At 36.0% G+C, this 20,723-nt stretch overlaps 1 protein-coding gene and 1 long non-coding RNA gene across 2 annotated transcripts in view; one reads left to right on the top strand and one right to left on the bottom strand.

Annotated features, from left to right (window-relative positions):
• LOC120514275 overlaps nt 1-3,315 on the bottom strand; it is a 51,389-nt gene extending 48,074 nt beyond the window's left edge. Inside the window, exon 1 of the long non-coding RNA XR_005630440.1 lies at nt 2,559-3,315. This is a non-coding gene — a long non-coding RNA (uncharacterized LOC120514275). The remainder of the gene's footprint in view (nt 1-2,558) is intronic.
• A 105-nt stretch (nt 3,316-3,420) lies between these two features.
• lmo4b (LIM domain only 4b) lies at nt 3,421-16,994 on the top strand. Its single transcript, XM_039734571.1, has 5 exons — nt 3,421-3,904; nt 6,079-6,328; nt 13,087-13,183; nt 13,492-13,647; nt 16,179-16,994. The coding sequence occupies exons 2-5, from the start codon at nt 6,093-6,095 to the stop codon at nt 16,185-16,187; spliced, it is 498 nt and encodes a 165-aa protein (XP_039590505.1). The 5' UTR covers nt 3,421-3,904; nt 6,079-6,092; the 3' UTR covers nt 16,188-16,994.
• The last annotated feature ends 3,729 nt before the right edge of the window (nt 16,995-20,723 follow it).

The raw sequence follows: 20,723 nt of genomic DNA, 5'->3' as shown, positions 1-20,723 counted from the left end.
CTTTTCATGGAATGTAATACTGTAGCACTGTTGGTTAAAACTAGAGGTTCGGATCTCAAAAGAGCTTTTGAGCATGCCGAATACTAATGATGAGTTAGTAAAAATTTCATTTAGTAAGTAAATGTTATGCTACTTAATGTCATGTTTAATATTAACGTAATTACATTAAAATGTGTTGCTATGCACATAATGGCTAACATTGTAATAAGCTGTTGATTTACAGGTGAGATTGACTGTTTTCCAGCAGCAAGACTTGAGCTTTCTGTGATCCTTCCTCTGGGGACTTAAGTGTAAACGATGCTACAATTTCATGCAAAAAACCCATAGTGAGATATTTCTATTGGAACTTCTTTAAATAAATGAACAAGAGATTGTATTTTAGGAATCTAACACCGCATAAACAACAACGATTAATGAAATTCGGTTTTCACACATACTGTAAGTGGCTACTTGGTAAAGCGTTAATAATCTGCCAGTTGGTAACAAGGACAATTATTCAGCACTATAAAAAGAACACAAAGGGTATATTGCTGTTTCACTTATTTATTACAATTTTGCTATGAAGCAGTTTTGACTGTTTGGTAATTTTTTTCTTTTCACATACCATATGTATTATACTAACTAAAAGTTTTCAACCAGTCGGACATTTTTTAACTCATTTCAGTAATTTAATAATTTATGCACTACATTGGATGAGCCATTCACATATTATTTATGAATTAGGTGATGATTTTAAAGGCAATGTTTATGGCAGGGGTTGTATTAAAATTAACATTACCTAAAATATAATACAAGAAATTGCTGAATGACTTGTCAGGTATGCTTTCCACTGCAGGCTAACCAAGCACATGCTTTAGGGCAGTATTTGTAATTCTTTGATGTGCTTTTAACTGCTTCTGCAATTTCACATATATTCAGTATTTCTATGTCATCTAAAGACTCTAATGGCTTTGTACATAAGCTATTATTTACTCCTGTAATATAGTTTATAGTAAGCCATTTTTTAAAAGTATATACAACAAGCATTATACATCTTTCAAAATGCAGAGACCGTAACATTCATGCCCCTATAGTAAATTGATAACTGTTTGATTTATACATAAATAATAATGTAATATGGCATTTGTGGACAGATTCCATTGGCTGTAGCCCCCATGACCAATACTGTGTGAATAATAATAACAATAATAATAAAATTTTGTCATGCAGAACATTTTCCTCTATTCTTGAGGTAAGGGTGTTTTTGTTTCACGGTTTGATATTGAACTAAACTGAGAATACAGAATCTGACAGCTGTTTTATCTTTTATTTAAATTTATCTTGTAAATCCCCAAAATACTGACATAAAACAAAGAAGATAGTACAGATGGAAAATAATTTTACCATTTCCTAGAACTAATATCTAATATACTAAACAAGGAGAGCAGACATGAGATTGGATGCCGCTGCCATCATTAACCTTTATGAAATCATTATTTTGTACAGTACATGCTGGAGTATAGTTTATTTAATTCACTGCTGTATTGGTAAAAAAGAAAAAATGTATTGAGAAAAGAAAGGAGATTATTTAACATTTAGTATGTGCATTGCAACTGTCAGCAAATTATAGAATTGCCCATACCACAAGTAAAGGCATTTAAATTAATCCTATACTCCTCAAAAAATATTAACATTTATGAAAATATAAAGAAATTTCTATGATAGATAGATAGATAGATAGATAGATAGATAGATAGATAGATAGATATTCCAAAGTATGTATACGCTTTGTGCAAACGTTTAACATTACTTGGTCCCAAAGCTTTGAATATAATAATTTTTCACTCATATATACACAGAATGTTTCTGTCCAGAAAATCTTCCTGAAAATCAGGAGTGTTCTTTACTATGACTACAAACGTAAAACAAACACTTTCCAACTACATTCTAAGCCTAGCGGAATTGCGTGAATTTAGCAATCCACGTATCTCTATCTATATACTTATCATCTTATCAATCTCTGTCGCAACCTCGAGAGTAAAGTATACTGGTGCTTCCGCAGCGAGATGTATTTTGCGTACCTTACACATTTAAACAAATGTGCATTGATACTTTCTAAACGTTACTCACGTAGTGAAGATTCGTGAAATCCAAACGTTTTAATTTTAACTTAAGTCTACTTTAACAATACAGGTCTTTAATCTAGAATTGTATTCTAAATGACACTGACCAGTTAATCAGAAACGATATTTAAATATATAGTTTTAGAACTGCATAATGAGCACATTCTGGATTCATAAATTTGCAACAGATAATTAGGTAGCAAATGCTAACAGACATTATCAGGGATACATGATGTGCATCGCTTTTGTTTTATCTGCCATAAATAAAGTCAATTATCGAGAAATACGTTAGTAGTATGGCATTTTCTAAAAAAAAGTGTCTAAATGATAAACCTGCTTAATCCGATTTAGGGTCGCGAGGCCTGGATCAATTGTCTATAATAATAATTGTAATGATATGCTGTTATTTTCGCAACGACTACTATTTTATTAAACCAAAGTAAGCGATGCACTCACCCGCGCTTTCCGAATTGTGCAGTGAACATCGGTAGAATGGCCAGGAGGCGGCGCTGGTGCGAAACAACTGGAGGGTTGTGAGTCAGACGTGGAGTTTCCGCAAGCTTCTAGTTCTCAAACAGCTGTGCCGGGTCTGCAAAGAAATCCTTAAACGAAAGCGACACTGAGATCCCATAATAAGCCGCTGCGTCCGAGTGCAATATTTGAGACTGTCGATTTCACATTATCATTAATGTTATTTCAAAAATAGGATAACCAAAACGAAATTTCTTTGTGTTCCCAGTCTAACTCTTTCATAAACAAATCACAAGCCAGATTTAGCGGCTGGTTTTAGTGTTCAAGCTCATAAAATAACGGTCTACGTGTTATTACTGAAATATACGCACTTAGGTGCGTTAATTCTCTAGGGACGCAGAATTTCACACACGTAAATGTACTAGTTTGTCTGTCTCCGTATGTGTGGGGGGTGGGGGCATCATTTAAACTCCCAAGACAATATAGTGAAATATATCACATACGTGTAAGGTCGTGCGTGCGACAAAGTGAAAGGATTTCATAAAAAAATAAGAACTCAACGACGGGTTCATTAAAGGAAAAAGTTTACAAGAGAGACGCGGGACAGAGACTGAATGGCGTGGCCGCGCAGCTCAAGTGCTCGGACACTTCGCATCTGGGAAGTAATACAGTAATAAGCAGCATTTTTCTTCCTCCTCCGGCGTGTCCGAGTCATTTTCGGCCGCATTTCATTGGGCGGTTTTTATTAGTCCTCTGAATGGGATACACGAGGATTGGCTGGGAGCGTATTTACGTCATCCTCCCAGAAGAGGTGTACTTGGGATTTTCGTTCTGTCACAAACACATGTAGAGGAGACGAGCGCAGAAGGCGAGACTGGACTGCGAAGGAGAGGAGCCTACGTATGTCGTTAAAGCGCAAGTCACACTGTACAGATAAATAAAAGACCAACAGCGCGACCGAATTTCAATACGCTGAGCGAACGCACACCGCGGCTGAAAGCCTTTAACCAAGGACGTCTGTTCTGCACTTTTGAGATCCAGCGAAAGGGACTGAGCCATTGGAAATACAATCTGAAAACTCCATTAGCCTCCCGCTAAATTAAAACGCTGCCCTTAGTGGAAGAAGCACTCCGGAACACTTGAACTCTGGCGGTGCAATAAACAAAACGGGAGGCGTAAAAAACTGATCACCCTCTACCTCTCCTCATTGACGCTTGGTTTGCAGAGCAGCATCTGGGCAGCGATTTTCTTTACATTCCGCTAAGGTTACCCATTTAACATCCGTGCAAGAAAAAAGGTTTCAACCATTGCTTTTCAGCGACGCAAAACAGGTAGGTAGTGGCGTGTGCTGGTGATGCTGTCATTATGTTCATTAGATACAATAACTCCTCCGCAATTTACTAATCTCGCTAAACGATTGATTACGTAACTGCGTCTTCCGTCTGGATGTTTAACTCACGGTGTACACCTTGACACCTTAGCTATTATAATGTACACCGCACGTAATGAAATGACACAGGAAAGATTCATAACCTACTTTTTTGGGGGGTGCGATAGTAAATTATTAGAATGTCTAACTGCTGATGTGATGATGTTATGTCCAATAGTAACGCGTCATGTTGTTTCAGTTCGTAAATACTTCTCATGCTCTCCTTGATTTCAATTTAAAAGGCACAGGCGACTGGTAAAATGGGGACTGTTTTGCCTCCAGCAGCCTGATCTGTTTTCTATTTCACTGACTCCATCTCGGCACCTAAATTGCTTAGCCGTGTAATTACCAGGGCAAACCCATTTAAGTTAAAAGGCTTTGTTAAAAAATGAGAGAGAGGGAGGGGTAGAGAGAAATGAGAATAACTCGAAACTTGACGAGGCCCCGATCTTAGTTATCTAGGGACTCGCTTTCTGGTCAGCCCTTTTGATTCGCCTCTTTTAGATTTAATCAGCGCTAAGGTATTGCCTGTCCTTTAAGAGCTTCGGCTAATGGGGTTACTGGATGCTCTTCTCGGTAATAACGTTTCATTTTCTTTTCCCTTCTAATTACCTTTCAACAGAGATTTGGCTAGACCGCGTTGAAGTGAGTCTGCAGAAATTGGAAACGATTAAAAATTAAAATGCATTAGAGGGCTGAAATATAAAGTAGTCTGTAAATACACGATGAAGTATCTCGGAGGTTAGGTTTTTTTGTAAAGTCAGACTTTTCATGGAGCAAAGCGTAATGTAAAGTATAAATCATTATTTACAAACCAGGGACAACTAATCATAAGGCAATCACGTTATGGTAAGTTCACAGATTCAAGTACAATACTGGGCTGATACTCTTCGTACGCTCGAGAGTATTTTACGAATTTAATTCCATGTTTCCGGGAAGGGAGTTTATATCAAAGTGTGGATCAACCCTGCTACTTGAGTATTTGACATGTTTCGTGCGCTATCTCATTGCTGTGTGGGAAGAGGGTGGTACAATAAAAAGAAACGCTTTAGTCCCATCTTCATTCTTCACCTTTTTTGTTTCAGTAAAAGGTCTTTTATTTTTGAAGAATGTACTGTGCCTGGTGCACCAATGGCAGGAAAAAAAAACGTTCAATCTAAAGGCAATTTAGGCTCCCCAACAAAAGCAAGTGCTTCTTTAATTGTTCTATCACCCGGAGTGTTATCAGTAAACAGCATTCATCTTGGAGGAACCGAGAGGTAGCGGCAGCAGCAGCATTTAGATGAGCGATCAAGGACAGATTAGAGAAAAAAAGTGGTCTAAATGTGTTTGTATAACAGGTTAAACAACCCTCTTAAAGCAGTGGGATCTATTTATACCAGCGTCTCGAATCCTAAAGCAATCAGTAGGTTTACTGATAAAACGCCAGGGGAATAAAACTGAAAATGAAGGATAAAAGATCATAGAGCAGTGAAAAGCTTTTAACATTAACAGTCAACATCTATCAAAGCCTTATAGTTAAGGTTGTTTTTGGGTAGCATAACAGGTTTGGCAAGTTCCTTGAGAAAAAGGAAGCCAACTGAGACCTGTGTTTTGGACAGGAAGTGTTTAAAAAGATCTCTTGTAGTTTCCTTGCACATGTTTTGTTTTGGACAGGTGATCGCCCAAAATGGAATGCCCTTTATCAGTGACTTAATGCATCACCTATTTATTTAGACATTGTTGGCTTTCTAGCAAACAGTTGTGGAGCTGACATGTAAGGTTTAAAATTCCCTTTTTTTTCAATTTCCAGCCACTTTGTAATAGGGGTGTCATTGGGTGTGCCTTTTAGTAAACGGTAAATAACAAAAAAGACAAAGCTATGCCAGTCTTACCTAGTTAGCCATTGTAAGTTAATTTCTGAAGTATGAAAATTTTTTTTCAATGCCTCTTTCTTTCTTTTTTTTTTTTTCCTCCACCCTGGTGTAACCAAATTGATGAGTATTGCATGACTTCATGATTACAGTTCATTTTTGATATCTCCAATGTCTAATAACATTTTTTTGTTTTTGTTGTCGTCTTCTTTAAATCTTCCAGTCTGTGCAGATACCATGGTAAACCCAGGTAGCAGTTCCCAGCCACCCCCGGTTGGTTCCGGAACTATGTCTTGGAAGAGATGTGCTGGTTGTGGGGGCAAGATCGCAGATCGTTTTCTTCTCTATGCCATGGACAGCTACTGGCACAGTCGGTGTCTGAAATGTTCCTGTTGCCAGGCTCAACTGGGAGAGATCGGCACATCATGCTACACCAAAAGTGGCATGATACTTTGCAGAAATGACTATATCAGGTATGTGAATGAAAATGGAATGCATCTGAACTCCCTGATGAGTTTGTGACTAGACCTGTTTATATAATGTGGGCTGAACATGTGTAAATTTGGCACAGTTGCTTTTATTGGAAAAAGTTTAACTGTTACAACATTTTTATCAGTTGAAGTTTATGAAAGTTTTAGTTATGTTAGAGTAACCAAACTGAATATCTTAACTGGCATCAGCTCTGAATCATTCATTTTTATCCTCTTTACTAAAAGAATGATTTTCCTTTGCTAGTATTAAGAGCAAACCAATATATTTGACTACCGCTGGATATATATATATATTTTTTGGTTGCTTTTAATTACATTTTTATTTATTTAGTGAGAATTGTTACATAAAGTCACATGCATACTGAAAACTAGCTTCGTTGTGGAAAACAAAAGGGCCATTTCTAAGCTCTTTAGATTTAGGAGTAATTAGTATGTTATCTAGTGCTGTTCTAAGGAGGCATTATTCTTTAACTGAGACAAAGTAGCAGCAGTGTTGCTCATTATAAACTTTTTCAGAGGCTAAACTCTGTGCACCTGTCTTCTTTGTTAAGAAGGTACTGGTAAAATGTGGTCTGCTGCCCTCCCTTGTTTAAGAACAATTATTTAAACTACAAAAATGTGTGTGATTTATATTTAATATTCAAGAAAACATTCAGTTAAAAGTTCAGGCAAACTAATGTGTCCCTCTTGTTTCTTTTCATTATTTTGAATTATGCAAGTAGTTAATTAGGAACAATGTAAATTGATGTGCAATATTATAGACATGATCTTATTTAATGGGAAGCGTGTACTCCATACATTTTTAAATTATATTACAATATGTAGTGTATGATTTTGTATATTTTTTTTCCCCCACAAATGAAATTTCCTGAAACTGGATAGTTTTATTGAGGACATTTTAGCAGGTTGTCTGTGTAAACCAGAGAAGGAGACTACTTGCATTTAATGCTTGGATAAATTTATTAGAATTCTTTCATCTTAAACTGAAAGTGATATGATACATAAGAATGTGCTTGTTATTGATAGGCTTTGCATGTTTATATAACGCAGTTTAGGAGACTGGAACGGAATTGGGAAAAGAAGCTGAATTCTAATATCTGCATATTTTGTATATGACGCCTTGTCTGTATGTGGAGAATGTGTCAATTGTTATTAAATCATCCAAAAAATTATTAGAATGGTAATGGTACAGAATTATAGTAATCTATTTTCAGAACACAATGCCTTTTCCATCTCATTAGTATAAAATGAAGTAAGAGGGGACATTTAGCTATTTCCATAATGTTACTACTTTCAAGTTCAGCTCCAATCAACTAAATGGAATGAGGAGCACATGAGCAAACATTTTGCGAAATTATATACTAAGTGAGGAAGAACAAAGTTTAAAGGTTAAAAAAAAAACACCTGAAAGATACTGACTGCATTGTTGGAAAAAGCTGTTTGTAATTGAGCACATTGGGGGACTTGCTAGTAAATGTTTCCCTTCAAGGTTAATTTAATCTGCATAGTGAAATTATTTTAATCTGTAAATGCTCCTAAATGTTTTCTTTTTCTAAATTCTTACAAATTCATTATCTGGAGAGAAATTAATCTAGTTATTTAGTTGCAGCCTTTTTGATCAGGTATCCTAAAATTGTTATAAATTTGAACTGTTTGGGGGGAAGTTGTGCTGTATGTGAAGTAAATTGATCTTTTTTTTTTTTTTTTTTAATCAGAGTACTGATTGGTCAGTTTCTTTCTGAAAAGTTGGATGTTCTGTTCTCAATGATTGAACGTTAGCTCTGGTTTGTGACCCTAAGCAAATTACTTAACCTGTCCGTGCATTGAGTGTTTAAAAAATCAATTGTTGTGTATTCTGACCTTACAAGTTACAAAGTGTCAGCCAAAAACTAATAATTATCGCCAGCTTTCTCTTGGCTTGCTATGGTGGTAGTGGTGTGTATCATGGATTCTGATCATATACTGCAGCAAACATTTGTGCAGGTGTAAGTTTGTATGTGCCATGTGGTAAATTCTTATCCAGTGACCACTCCAAGAGTGCAGGAGGAATGTGCTTCTAAGATCTTGAAATTTATTAAAAACGCAAATATACACCTTGTCAAAATTATCTGGTCATTAGGGCACTACAATAGGAGCAGCCAGACAATCTAATTAAAATTTAGATAAAAGTGGATACACCTTTCCTCTGGTAATGAGAGTACAGTTGGTGGGAGAATGAAACTACAACAACACTGGGAGCTGAAGATCTAAGCTTAGATAAAGCTGGCTGACAGCAAGTCCACACAATTAAAAGCTTTAATTAGTGGCTCCTCTTTTAGTCCTGATGGGTTTTATCTAATGAGATCTGGTCCCTGGCTCGGATCTACTCCGAGTGACGTGTCCAAAATGAATGAGAGTCGCATCGCAAACAAAACATTTAATTAACAAAATTGGCTTTTGAGGGATTGTTGGGGGTTGTAAGATTATTAAGAAGGACGGATTGCCTACATGTTTTAAAGGCACAGGATTTTCCTTTTAATGTATTTTTAGATTGCCAGTACTGTATAAAACAGTTTAGTAACTTAGCATTTCTTTATCCAGCTAAAAAGTTATCAGTAAGTGAAGCTAATGTTCAGTATGGCATACTTTAGCCTTTATTTCCTTCTGAAGCACCTGGGTTTAAACGTACAAATGAAGTTTTAAAATGTATGATAAGTAGGAAAAGAAAACAAAAATCACTAAAACCGTGTGCTCCTTAACATATTGAATGATGTTTATGTATAGTAGGTTGCACGTGTTGTGCTACTAATAAAACATTGAGACAAATACAAACTTTTCCTGTAAATGTCTGGCTACTGCTTACCCATTTTTCACGGCAGCTGAGCTTCAATTTAAATGTGCTTGTCGACTGTGTGAGGCACAGAGCAATGGATATAATTTTGCTGGTAATAATAAGCTGGCTGCTAGATCCACAGAATGCGGTGCCTTTAATTGAACAGGCTAGGTAATTAAATGGCACTTTTCCAATAGTACGTGCTAGGTAAATCTAATAGTTGGTTATTTAATATCACTTTGAAGTCTGCCCACTCAAGCACTATGACAGCACAGGAGCATGTGAACTATTAGCTAGGAAAAACCAGGATCTCAAAAATTAATTAAATCGCATGCAATTTAGGGGAAACGTTTATCTTGATTTGTCATAACAGAATTAATTCAAGGCCTCCAATTCACTTGGGGCCAGATCTGTTACTCTGAATTAACCAAGCGTAATTTGGCTGATTTCTCTCTCTCTCTTTCTCTCTCTCTCTCTCTCCCCCCCTCTCCCTCTCTCTCTTTTTCCCATCTAATGCAATACATGCCATTATGTAAAGCCTCCTTTTAAATATCAATATCTCATAGTGGTATTAAGGCACTTGGGTTTCTGTTTTAGAGAAGCATCCTGAGAAAACTAGGTTACAGGTATCAGCAGTGGCTTTCATTTTATTTTTGTTTGCCTTTTTAAACTAATGTTTAACAAGCAGATCAGAAGAATATAAGAATATGTGAGAGGAATCTGAACTTGATTGCTTGTTTGGTTTTACTTTTTAGGTGTACACACTTTTTCATGTAAGCAGTTTCTGGATGTTTTCATTTATTGTATTTTGTAATTGCGCTATGGCAGCAGTCTTGAATGGTTAGATTTTGAGATCCACAACTTTGTACAGTATATGTAATACTGAATTTTTGTAGTCAGTGGTTTGATTTCATATTATAAAAAAGGAAAAGTTTAAAGTATGAGAGGCTTTAAGTATTGGAAGGATAGATTTATTAATGCAAGATTGTTGATGTTAGTTCCGTTATAGCCAGCCTCCTATAGAAGAGCTGTCATCAGGTCTCTGTGGATGCCTCCTGCATGCTTTTTTTTTTTAAGTGACGAGTGATCTTAAGGTCTATAAACTTTCTCAGTATCCCCATCGTGACTATTTTTGAAACTCCATCGGCTATTGCATAGAGAATCAAGAGTTATAAACAGCCCTAAAATGAATTATGGGAAGTTGCTGAACTCCGTCCAAACCTCCGCTCCTTTTTACTGACCCCGTGAACCCTCTACTCAAGTGGGTCCTGTACAGTTCTGTCTCGACAAGCACACAATGAGAGGCTTTTGTACGTATATCAGAGGAGGCGATGTAGTGGGTTTTTATAGGCAATTTTTGAACATAAATTAAACGTGATTCGCTCGTCAGTCCAGGCCTCCTGCCTGCCACTTTTCGCCACGCTTGAGAAACGTGAACGCGCATTTCTAGGTTTGTGTCGCGGTGTCTAACTCGAAGTTTATTATTCGTGCAGCACCTTGAGAAGACCGGCTCATGCATTAGACACGCTTGACGGGACACTGAATGGTATTCGCCGTCCTTTATACTCTGTACACGGGAAAAGTTCGATCGTAGAGAGAGGTCCAGGCTTGGGCGTCACAGCGCGTGTGTGTGCGCGAGCGCGCGACAAGCCGCCCTCAGTCTGCGTGACCGTCTTCTCATCTCAAAAACCAGCCTACTGTCAAGTCAGAAGATAAACATCCAGGGTTGTCAAACGGGGCCCAGTTTGATTTTTTTTTTTAAGTTTGGTTGGAGGTTCGAGTACATTTGTGCGCAAGTCTTCTTACGGAGGCTTCTTGTGTTTGCCTGGAAGAAGTCTCACAATAATAGCGAGCGGACCAATTCGTCCTTTTTAGCAGCAGACGACAGTGCATTAACCTACTTATTGTTCCGCAGATTTATAGGTTGTGCATTACACTGAAAGGCTTTGAAGGTTTTAGCTGACATGCATTACCGTGCCGCGCGACTTTCTTTATTTACACAAGTTATTTATTTTTTGGGAGGGGGCTGTGTTTCCATGACGATGTGCAGTGCCGCAGGGGTTAACCAGCTGTAGTAAGTGGCGAGACCGGGCTGGAGAGCGGAACACGTTGAGCCGCTGAGAACACGGGGCCTTTTTATTCTATTTTTATTGTTATTTTCCTTTGCGGGATGTCTGCTCCGTGTGTTGTCCGCTTTAAACTGAGCCGGGCAGTGAGCGCTATCAGTTTGTTCCCTAAAGCAAGGCATTAGCTCAGCTTTTCCTCTCCGCGGCCATTCTAATTCAGCAACAACGCGTCGATGTGTCGCGGATCTCAAACTAATTAGTTTTGAAATGGAGTTTTGATTGAATTCTTTAAATCGATGCCGCAGCAAAATTTGTTTCTCAGGCTTCCTATTAAAAGCCATCTTAGGGGGCAGTTTTACTACTCTCTGTGTCGTTCCGTCGATACATTTAATAACAACTTAGAGGCTATTTTCAATAAAGTGGCGACAGCAAATTAGTACTTTGAACATGACAAGCCTCCTCCGAAAGAGCAGGACCTGAAAATTCAAACCAATTTAAAAACACGTGCTGAGGATTTAGACTGGGGAATGATCATGCTTTTTTACGTGCTCGCATTCTCGGAAAATATTATTATTACTCTTTAATGGTTTTAAACACAAGCTTATATTAGTGTAACGTGTAATATTTGAAATGAGGGCTTCCTTCTTTTATTTTTAGTGTCTTCATTTGGGATGACTTGCGTTTTTTGTTTTTTATGGGGAAGAAGACGCAAAGCCTTTTCTAAAACCCGTAACTGTGCACATTATTATACATATTATAATCCTCTTTTCTAGCCAAAAAAAGCCGCATTGCTATAAGTGTGTGTGTGTGTGTGTGTGTGTGTATGTATGTATGTATGTATATATAATATATATATATCTATATGTGTGTGTATAAAATACTCGTTTTCTTCGACCGTCCCCAAATCCCCATGTCAGATGTTGTGGTCTTATTTGATTGCATAGGAAAACTGCAGTGATAGAGCAAACACCAAGTGAGATATGATGACAAATGGGTCCAGATCCCAGTAAATTACTTTCTGCTCAAATCGAAATTTCATTCAGTTTGTTGCTAGCAGAGATGAAGTAATCTAAATTGTGGACTCAGAAGCAGATAGAGGGAAGTTGGAGCAAGCATTTCATTATCAAGAGGGAGAGAGAAGGTTAGGATGAAAGAGATGAGCAGAGGCGAATCTAAAGTGTTGACACCATGATTGAAAAGGTTAACCCATGCACATTATATATCAACCTGGATAGCAGAGTGTTTCTAATGGAAACTCTGCTCTGCTGGAGGTTTTGCAAGAGTCCTAATGCTAAAAGCATGATGTCTCCTTAGATGTACAATCAAATCCTCTTAACTCTCCCTGATTACTTATGTTTCAGGTTATGATTAGGATGCAAAATGTATGTTGAAGGTAATACTTAATTTCAATGTCAGAACAGGGGACATGCATAGTATTTTTAGTAAAAGCAATATTTGAAATTGAAGGGCTGCATTTGTCTGTGCTTTAATCGTACAAGACAACAATCAACTGCATTGTCTTAAAAATGCAGTACAAATCATGTATTGTAGCTAATGCTATTGCTTGCAGTAAAACCTCTGATTTGTAGGTGAATTTAGCAGAGGCTAACTTTGAATATACTGTTTATATAACCTGCCAGTCCTTTGTAGTTTGACTGTTTCATTTGTGATATGGATTTTATTTGGTTATGTACCCTTATGAATTTAATATGGTATAATTCTGGTGTTTTTCCCCCGCCTGAAGGAAATAGTGCAGTATATTGGTATGTCTATAAAATGAGATAGAGATATCTATATATATATATATATAATAAAATATGCATGCCATTGCTTTAAAGACTTTTTTTTTTTTTAAATTGCAGATTATTTGGAAACAGTGGAGCTTGCAGCGCATGTGGACAGTCCATTCCGGCTAGTGAACTGGTTATGAGGGCGCAAGGAAATGTCTACCATCTCAAGGTAAATTTAAAATCTTTATGTGAGAACCACATTTCTTGCTAAAGTTAAGAGGAGCAGATACTTTTTTTTTTTTAATAAATACATGAATAAAGCTAGCAGAGGCATTAGTGGTAAGCAATGATAAAAAGCAGTGAGAACTATAGTATATGTACATAAATGTAGCCACCAAGTGTTTGTCAGTTTACAAAATAATAAACAGTGTGGTGTAAGACAGGCAGTCATTTTGGTAGAGTTTGTGGTGGCAGTATCTTGCCAAGCTGCTTGTGTTCTGGGGACTGTTATGATGTGTATTTGTTTTCTTTTGACAGTGTTTCACATGTTCTACCTGCCGGAATCGGCTGGTCCCAGGAGACAGGTTTCACTACATCAATGGCAGTTTGTTCTGCGAACATGACAGGCCCACAGCTCTCATTAACGGCCATTTGAATTCACTTCAGACTAACCCTCTCCTGCCAGACCAGAAGGTAAATGCTTGTTTTAATGTGTCAGAACACAAGTAGAAACTTGTACATCTTGCCTAGGTTTTTAGGGTTAATTTCTAGAATACCTTTTATTATGGTAATGGTCATTTAAAGGTTTTAGTGATGTTGTTTGGATAAGCTCGCATAAAGTTTTATTAAGCATGTATGCAGAATTACTATTTAATTTTGATGCTTAGGTAGAAATTATTTGTGTTTAGGTGTTGTATGAATAAAGTAAGATGCATGCTATGGAAACTAGTAGTTCAACAAGCTTACTAGATGGAAAGTTTAACAAAAAAAAAAACCTCTGTCTTCTTTCTAGTGAACCCAGTTAAAACAGAATAAAAACTAAAATAGTCCTACTGTCCCTTGGTAGGGAAGTTTAATGTAGAAACTTTTTTAAAACTAATTTGTAACTTTCATAAAGCTAATACCAAAAGTGAAAGGACATACATATATATGACTGCACCATAACGCAAACCTGATGTAAGGAATCTTCCACATAATTTTATTCATATCATATTTCATACTGATTATATATACAGTAAATAATATTATTTTATTTACTCTTTATAGCCATACTAGCATGGATATCAAATTATATTGACTTAGGATGAATTTTAATTTTAGATTGGAAATGGATTTTTCTATCACTGTTGATTGTGTATTTGAGTTTATCATTTACTGAAATTATGGCATGCAACTAAGTTACTGCACAGAAACAAAATGTGCACAGATTACTTGGTAATTCTTTATAGATTTACAATGGGGCCTTATTAATGTCTTTTCAATTGAATACACCCAGTAATGATTACCTCTAAACTGCAATCATAGACATGCTTTAGAATACATAATATCTGTAGGGCTGCCTGTGCTGCTGGACCATTGTGTGAAAATTTTTTAGTTATGTGTTTCAGCATTCCTGCATTTGACATTAACAGCTTTAAAACCAAGTAAACAAGGTAATCCTGTTACTTGATTCTTGCATTCTTCTATTACATTCTTTTCCTGTCATGAAAGAATGTAAAAACCTAAAAGGTGTTTGGAGTTTAATAAATCCGATGTATCATGTACCATATACTTAATGCTGACAGAATGTCTTTCAGCCTGGAATGAGGGGAATTCCATTAAAAAGTCACCTCATGAGAAGGATATAAAGTTTTATGACACAAATTGTCTGTAGAAAGAGTCAAGGCTGTAGGAAAGTTATGTAGGAAATGAACATGCAAGCTGTGACACATTTCATATCATGCCTTTTTTTGTAAATGAGGCTGTTTAAACATGTCATTGTTAGTAGTGCAGAAAATATGGAAATCACATTGTTTATTTATAACTTAAGGTTATAATGTAGTGCAAACCTGTAAATTATTAATGTCAATAAGTATAGGGCAGAATACTTTAATCATTGCTGTTACAGATTGTTAAATGGTAATGGAACAATATTTATTTATTTTAAGCTTTTATTGTGTATGAGCCTTTTCTTTGAATGTCAAGTGCTACCTAAAATAATTCTCATCAAATGCTTTCTCTGTAGAATGTTTAGAGACCAGCTGTTATATAAATGTTTGACGTGCGATTATCATTATCAATAAATATAGAAAACACCTTTCCACAAAAATGCAGATTTCTCCTAATGAGGAGATGAAGCATTTTATTCTTTCATTGTTTACATGATGTAAAACTTTAGGGTGACATAATTGGTGCTGTCTGTGTCCGCGGTGGAGGACATTTGATGCTCATTTATTAAGTAGCCTCTCTGGCTGCTCCCTAATCTCTTTGTCTGGGACAGACAAATTACCTTTCTTGCACTGAGCTCTAACTCTTGGGAATTAAACCTCCAAGCTTCAGCCACTTTAATTAGCCTGAAAGTGGGGGTTTGCAATTACTAAAAGACTCCAGGCTTTTAGTAATTTGAGGAAAGGGTAAGAGATTTTACTTTGCAAGTGAAAAAAGTTATTTGAAATGTGTAAGGTTTGGAAAGTACTTCTCAAGTGGTTTCTATGCATCACATCATGTCTAAATTTTATCCATATTTTGCCAATTATAGAAGAATGTTGTGAAAATATTTTTAAAGTGTTGGTGGCCAAATGCCTAAAAATTTCTGGAATGAAGCCGGAAAATTTTATTTAGCTGATAGTCAACCTGCCAATAAAGTTAATATTCTGTATTGATAAAATAAGAACATATATACTCCTTTCATTCTGCACTTTAGAATCTAGTGTTTAAATTAGTTAAGTTGATGTGTCACAGAAAATATACCTCTCTCCTTACTGCCATACTTTTTGATTTATTATTTTTTTTACCTAAACAAAGGACTTATCTTTTCCCTATTATAAATGTGGAAAAATTTGACAGTTATCATGTTTTCCACCCTGTGTTGTGTAGAGATTATTTTTTCAATTACTGCAGCTAGGCTGTTTAATAGATCAGACTTACTATGTAACTAAGCAAAGATAGTGTTCACTTTAATAATGTCTCCTGTCTCGCTTTAACCAGCTGAGCTCATATTTTGCGTGTTCTGAATTCTTTTACAGGTCTGCTAAAAGGAGTTGAATGGTGTGCAACAGGAGCAAGGATGTGTGCCTTCATCTCAGACCTTGCCCACTATTACTGGTGGGCCTTCATGATGGTTCTGCAGCGAGTCACCTTTCTGGTTGGTGTTTAGTGCCAGCTCCAACACCCTACACCATTGTACTTCTTGTTTTTACTCTTGACTGTCCCTTTTTTCTCTCAAAGTTATTCCTTTGCTCATGTGACTGAGGGGGGGAAATCTTAAGGACTTCGTAATTCTGGGCTAATGGAAGACTGTACAGCAAGCAAGGGGGGTAAAAAGGACATCCCAAGGAAAAATGACAAATGAAGCTTATTAAGAACACCTTTTTAAATCTGCATTATACTTCCATTAACAATTAGCGGGGCAATGACCGCGATTTCTACTTTGTGTTTCACCTTCTTTACAACCTTCTATTTGCTCTTTAAATATCTAAGTGTTGTAAAGGAAATGTGTTTCAGTTGGGGGAAAAAAGCAAAAAAGACAATGGAATGAGACAGTCCGATGCTTTTGTGGAAGTCTATCATTGGGGGAAAAACAACTTTTAGTGTATCTCTGTAAAATACCATGTATGTATGTATGCATGTTAGTGTTTTTGTCCCAAATGTTGCTGCCCTCAACTTTCCATCTTTACACCCACTCCACTATTCCACTGAAAATAATTGAAGCGACTAGTGAATAATGTAGAGATTTTCACCAACCTTTAAATGCTGAATGAAAAATAAATCTATTTGTGATATTTTCAGAGACATTTGCTCTAGTATGGTGTATTTAAATAATAAAAAATAAGAGAAATATACTCTGTGTTTTAACGTTATTAAAGCACTCACTCTTTGAAATAATATATTGATCGAAGAGTACACCTTTTTGGGGCATGTTCATTTTTCCTTTTAAGTTTAAACTAGATTAGTAATGCAATAATAGTGCCTTTGCCACTGGTAGAGATAAAAAATTCGAATATCAATACATTTTACTAGTAGGTTGTGATTAGTCATTTATCATCCATGTGTTATCAGGTTTTTTATATAAATATTCAGTCAATGTAAGAATTGCACATTGGATATTCACAATTTAATTGCATATGGACATTTAAGCAATTGGAAAATGTAGCTTACATTCATTTTTTTGTTGAACACATTTCTCAAGTATTTTTTTTTCCAGGAATGTGGGTTGCTTTTCTCCTTTAAAGGTACTTGTATGAACGAAGATTGCTGTGTAGAGTTAATGAACTGAAACTAATAATGAATCATTTTACAAAAATTAACTTGAATAATTTGACACCTCGTTTAGGAATAAATAAAATATAAGTTATTGACACAACAAGAAATGCAATAAGGTTTAGAAACAAGTGTAATTGTATATACATTTTAATTAACATACATAATATATTTTTACTGTCCTGCAAGAAGGAATGCAGAATTTGAAAAATCTGTGTTTTATCTCGATTGTATATACAGTAGCGGTTAATCGAAGGAATATAATATCCTTAACATCTGCCAGGATTCTTGCTTGTGATGCATTAAAAACAGCTTTGCAAAACAAAAAAATCAAAATTGACTAATTTTATACAGTATGTTTAAAAAAAAAAAATCCTTCCATATTGTTTTTTCTAGATTTGAATGCTATGCTAGACTACACTGGTAGTTTTGTTTAGTTACAAAGTTCTAAGAATATTTGACGAGAAATATCTGATTATTGGTACCGTATTATTATTATTTTTGTCTCCAGTCCAGTAACAATAACCATTTTTTGTTGTACATGTGCAGACAGTACAGTTTAACGAAACTCGGTTAGTTTTGCCTCATTTTGCAGCGGTAAGAGGCTTTGGGTATTGTCTGTTTTGAATTTAATTGGTTCCCAGTTCTTGACTTTGCGTATTACACATCAGTGTTGAATACTAAGGTGTTTTTTTTTTTTTCTTTTAAGCTCGAAATGTCTATTTTTTTCCGACAATATTCCAGGACCATAGAAAAATATTGATGAGCTTTATAATCGATTCCAATTTTGTGTAATTTTGATGCTTTTTGAGTAATGAAGAAATCACGGCAGGGAATAATGTGCCTTTAGAAACACAAAAGGAGTTTCAGACGATGCTTTTTCAGAAATATTGCGCAAGTCTGGTAGGACAACTAAAACTGTCAGTTTCAGAGTTCAATAAAAATTTCTGAAAACATATATACTTCACAATAAAAATGTTAACACCCTTTTCATATCTTCTATAGCATCTCTTCAGAAAGCAAATTTATTAATGGAAATATCTGTAATGCTATTATCTGGCATTTTGTTGTTTTACAATAAGAAATGTATTGCATTCTTCTCTTTCTTAGCAATTCTCAGTAAAATGTATCCCCAGCACCTTGAAAATGTTGTTTTGAGGGGCGAGGATGGAACTAAGGTTGCTTGAATTAAATAACAAAAATACATGGTTTTACCTTAAGATATTTTTTTTTTTTAAATGTAGGAAACAATAATTAAGATATAGCTATATAGCTTAGTATATAGTTTTCATGTGTAACCTTGGCTTTCTTCACTTCATTTTCCCATTTGCCCCTCCTTTATGTTTGTTATTTAGTCTATATATTTTTAATGAAACCAGTAATTTAATGCCTACAGTATATTTTACTAATTTTTATTAAAGTTACCCTAGATGCACCCCAGTCAGCGGGCGTATTGCCCAGACTACTGACCTGAACTCGCATATCAGAATGTCCAAACATTAAGTCCCCTGTTAGTTCTCTAAGGTTACAGAATTAGTGCACTAAAATATTAATTACCTTATATTATTCACCTTTTCCATTTCTTTAACTTCCAGCCATTACACAGTAAGTAACTATACTACCTCACTATTTTTACATTTTTAAATTGGAGAAGGCAGAACAAGCTGTTCTCTCATTAAACCTACTGCACAGAGAACTGTTTAAAATGAAAATGTAAGTCTTGGTTTTTTCTAGAGAACTACTGGTAGCTTTCCTTGTACTCATTTATAAAATGCAGCTGGCCACTACCCCAGACTTGCATTGCCTCTAGCAATTAAACTTATTGACTATTTCACAAGTAGAAAACTTGATTGGCAGATCAAAATGGCTTTTCTCATATCTTACCATAATTTAGCATTACTTGAAAGAAGATAGGGCAACTATATTGAATGCTTAAATAGCAACAATATAAATGGCTTATTTTCAATTAGTTTTTCATATTCTTAAAAACAGATACAAAGTACAGTTATATTTATGTATGTTGTGATCTGTACCATCTTTTCCAGGCAGTAAACAACTTGAACACACTTCATAGCATACACATTTGGTCTTTGGGAGATTATGTGACTAAAGGATGACAGTTTGGTCATGTAGGAAATCCTTCATCTGTCCATATTTATTTTAGGAAAGTAGGGCACTGGAGCTTATCTTGGCATGTCCAGGTGGGACCCAGGAACCAGTCTTGAATGGTGTATCAGTCCATCGTGGGACTCCACATAAGTGCACATTTACTTATAACAGATACTTGTCCATTAATTTAGAATAAATGTCTTTGTTATGGCAGAATATTCTTATAAATGCAGGTAAAACATCCATCCATCCGTCCATTATCCAACCTGCCATATCCGAACTACAGGGTCACGGGGGTCTATTGGAGCCAATCCCAGCCAACACAGGGCGGAAGGCAGAAAAGAAACCCCGGGCAGGGTGGCAGCCCACCGCAGGCAGGTAAAACATGCATTCTGCAAATAAGAAGACACGTGTAATTAGTTTACTTACAATTTACAGTGTACAAATCCACTTGTAGAGGTATGTAGAGATTAATTAATTCTCGTTGGAGGACCCCTGATGGCATTAAAAGAGGTTCTAGAGAGAGTTCAATGTGGAGTTTGACTGACTTTTTTTTTACTTAACACGTCCCCATTTGTTTGTTTTACACTCACTGCCAGGACCCTTGAATGGCTCTGTAGAATCAGGTTTGAACAGTAAATAGTCCAGCAGCTCATCACCCCCAGAAAAGACTGAACTTTTAAAGTCCAGATGAATATAAAAGTAAGGTCATAGTTTAATTCAGAATGTTTTTGGCAGGTTTTAACAGTATAACTGAAATTTAGTGGGATAGTGTGGGTATGATGGTGCTAAACCTGGGGGAAAAGTCAGCCTCTGTGATAAACATGTCTTTTGTGTATCCATAAGCAGGCCTACAATGTGCTCTTCAGGCCTAATTGTTCGATAGTACTTATACTGTATATAAGGTAACACAGAAGACTATGTATTTAAAACACCTTCACTTTTTTCTCATCTTGCTATATTGCAGCCTTACACTCAGATTGTTTAATCACTCAATATGCCAGAATGACAAAGCGAAACAGGATTTTAGAAATTTTGCAAATTTATTAAAAATAAAAAACTGAACTATCTAATACAGTATATGACACAACTATTCTGACCCTTTGCTATAACACTTGACATCTGGCTTTGGTGCGGCCTGTTCTATTGATCATCACTGAAATGTTTCTACACCTTGTTTGGAGTCCACGTGTGATCGGTTC

Source organism: Polypterus senegalus, chromosome 14 (assembly GCF_016835505.1).
Source record: "Polypterus senegalus isolate Bchr_013 chromosome 14, ASM1683550v1, whole genome shotgun sequence".
NCBI lineage: Eukaryota > Metazoa > Chordata > Cladistia > Polypteriformes > Polypteridae > Polypterus > Polypterus senegalus.
This window is presented reverse-complemented; position numbering and strand designations above follow the sequence as displayed.